This window comes from Daktulosphaira vitifoliae, unplaced genomic scaffold, assembly GCF_025091365.1.
Source record: "Daktulosphaira vitifoliae isolate Bord-2020 unplaced genomic scaffold, ASM2509136v1 Scaffold_4, whole genome shotgun sequence".
NCBI lineage: Eukaryota > Metazoa > Arthropoda > Insecta > Hemiptera > Phylloxeridae > Daktulosphaira > Daktulosphaira vitifoliae.
This window is the reverse complement of record NW_026099575.1, coordinates 3,144,208-3,147,280: the sequence shown is the minus strand read 5'-3', so window position 1 is coordinate 3,147,280 and position 3,073 is coordinate 3,144,208. Positions and strand designations below refer to the sequence as shown.

General features: G+C 25.1%; 1 protein-coding gene across 5 annotated transcripts; it reads left to right on the top strand.

Moving 5' to 3' along the window:
• The first annotated feature begins 256 nt into the window (after positions 1–256).
• On the top strand, positions 257–2,776 carry LOC126904408 (gametocyte-specific factor 1-like). Of its 5 annotated transcripts, none has more exons than XM_050683430.1 (2): positions 257–367; positions 2,264–2,776. In XM_050683430.1, the coding sequence occupies exon 2, from the start codon at positions 2,275–2,277 to the stop codon at positions 2,671–2,673; it is 399 nt and encodes a 132-aa protein (XP_050539387.1). In that variant the 5' UTR covers positions 257–367; positions 2,264–2,274; the 3' UTR covers positions 2,674–2,776. The 5 variants fall into 5 exon arrangements, with proteins under 5 accessions (XP_050539387.1, XP_050539383.1, XP_050539386.1 ...); XM_050683426.1 differs by lacking the exon at positions 257–367 and adding an exon at positions 374–713; XM_050683429.1 differs by lacking the exon at positions 257–367 and adding an exon at positions 777–819.
• The last annotated feature ends 297 nt before the right edge of the window (positions 2,777–3,073 follow it).

Here is a 3,073-nt window from a genome sequence, read left to right as displayed (position 1 = left end):
TTTATACTTATGATATATTCATACTTTAGAATTGATATGGATATTAATATGTGACATTATTTTTACTCTTAAGATGGTTAAACTAACCTTGCTATTTTTAGTGTGACAAGTCAAAAAGTGTTATTCCAAAAATAACAATATTGAGTTAGATATCAAAATAGTCCAAAATTCTATAACATACAGAACATATAGATTATTACTCTGTTCTATAATTGCATCAGAATAAAAGAATTTGATACACATTTGGAATATACAAAAATTCATTGATCTAATTGGCAATAATTATTTTGTCAATTAAATTTATCCTGAATATTCTAACATTTCATTATCAAGTAATTTGTTATCACATTTTAAACGGTCCAACACCGTAAGTATACAAATAATTCCACTAAGTTATATATCAATATGACTGTTACCATTTATTTTATTGTTAATTAACAATGAAATGATGGTTATAGTCGTGCTTGAAGAACAGTTAGTTCTTAATCAAATACATTGTTATTTCCCCATATTTGTGTAATATATCTAAACTTAAGATTGTTCACATTAACAGCAGTTTCAAATTAGTATTAATTTCGCTTTTTCCCTAAACATTAAAAAAATTTAATTTTTAATTTATTATTCTTAACTCAAATGCTAGCATCTATACACCATCTAAGAAAAATAAAACCTAGTTTAATACTAAGAATATTTTGTGAAGTATTGTAAAAAATGTAAGTACATTGCTATAATTTTTATGCAATTAATTAAGAATTATAACAATTTCGAAAAAATAAATTAGTAATATATCAATATATATAGTGAAGTATTGTAAAAAATGTAAGTACATTGCTATAATTTTTATGCAATTAATTAAGAATTATAACAATTTCGAAAAAATAAATTAGTAATATATCAATATATATAGTGAAGTATTGTAAAAAATGTAAGTACATTGCTATAATTTTTATGCAATTAATTAAGAATTATAACAATTTCGAAAAAATAAATTAGTAATATATCAATATATATAGNGCATCTATACACCATCTAAGAAAAATAAAACCTAGTTTAATACTAAGAATATTTTGTGAAGTATTGTAAAAAATGTAAGTACTTTGCTATAATTTTTATGCAATTAATTAAGAATTATAACAATTTCGAAAAAATAAATTAGTAATATATCAATATATTTTATAATTTAGTGTGGGTATTTTTAAAAACACATACAAAGGAAAACCCGAGGTAGGTGAAATGAGGAATTCAGTGACAATAGGCGATGACATAGTNTAAGTACATTGCTATAATTTTTATGCAATTAATTAAGAATTATAACAATTTCGAAAAAATAAATTAGTAATATATCAATATAATATAGTGTGGGTATTTTTAAATACACATACAAAGGAAAACCCGAGGTAGGTGAAATGAGGAATTCAGTGACAATAGGCGATGACATAATAGGAGAGGTAGATGGTTATAATTATTTAGGATCAGTTGTGCAAAATAGCGATGGTGTTGACGAGGATGTAAGACACATGATTAAGTACAGGTGGATAATGAGGAAAGAAGTGTCTGGAGTGTTATGAAATAAGAGAATTTTAGTGAGGCTGAAAGGTAAATTCTTTAAGACTGTAGTGAGACCAGCTTTTATGTATGGTTCAAAGTGTTGGGCGGTTGACAAGAGAAAAGAGCAGAGGATATGTGTAGCATAGATGGATGAGTGGCATGATTAAAGAATATAGAATAAAGAATGAATATATAATAGGGAGTATTGGTATAGCGTTAATTGTAGATAAGATGATAGAAAATAGACTTAGATGGTTTGGTCATATTATGAGAAAAGAGGAATCGGAAGCTATAAAAACAGTTATGGAAATTAATTTTGAAGGAAAAAAAGATAGAGAAAGACCAAAAAATAGATGGTGGGATGTTATTGAATAAGATGTGTGGATGACTGAGTGTACATAGATTATGTGGAAGATCGTCTTAAGTGGAAGTTTAGCATAAGAGCCCAAGTAGTTAAGATTAAGGTGAGGAAAAAGAAGAAAAATATAATTTAAGTTGTAATCATAAAATATTTTTTAAAAATCAAGAAAGTATACATGCCAATACCAACGTAGGAAGTGTTTTTGAAGAATTTGGAAAGTTAATAGCTGTGGAAATCACTTTCAAAACCTTAATGTAACATAAACAATTTTAAAGTCGCTTTAAAACTATAAGAAGACTTAATTAAAACATAATTTTTTACTAAGAATTAAAATCAAAACTTACATTATTATAGATACTAAGAACATGCAAAGTCAAGAAAGTACTCCAGATACATCATCTTCATTAATAAATACAAATTTGGACTCTTCCAGAGAAACAGTAGATTTGAGTATTTATTATTTAGATCTAATAGAATGTCCATTAGATCCTGTTCATAAAGTTCGAAGACATCGGTTACCTAATCATTTATTAAAGTGTAGAAAAAACTTCCCTACCAAACAAAAATGTCCATTTGGACATTTTTTCTATTTAGAACAAAATGAAATGGCAAATCATTTGCAAAACTGTCCCTATAAACCTAGGATTGTTCAAGCAGAAGAAATGCAACCTCAAAATATGGAAAATGAATACAATAGAGAACAAAATATTAAGTACAACTATGACGTCAACAATTTTACTACAGAAGAACCTATGTGGGACTAAATTTTTGAATAATTATATTTAAACCTTATTAAGTTATCTAATACAGTTAAAATATTTGTATTAATAGACTCACATTATATGTTATTCTCTGTTAAATAGAATACTCAATTGTTATTTTTTTAAATGAAAAATTGACCATAATTGTTACTTGTACAAAGAAACGTTAGATTAAAAAAAAAATTGATTTAAAATTAAATATTAATTTTAATATCATTCAATAATGTATATTTAATATAACGTAACATTCCAAGTTGTTTTTGGATAACAAATATAAAATCTAGGTATTTTAGCTTAAAGATTTAATTAGTAATTTATCCGATCATTATTTTTTTTGGTTTAATTAATTTATATTTTTGGTAGATAGTTAAATGCTACTTATCTATTTACCAAATATTTGGTA

Excerpts from the sequence above, each read along its gene's own strand:
- LOC126904408 (XM_050683430.1), top strand. The coding sequence starts at position 2,275 with ATGCAAAGTCAAGAAAGTACTCCAGATACATCATCTTCATTAATAAAT.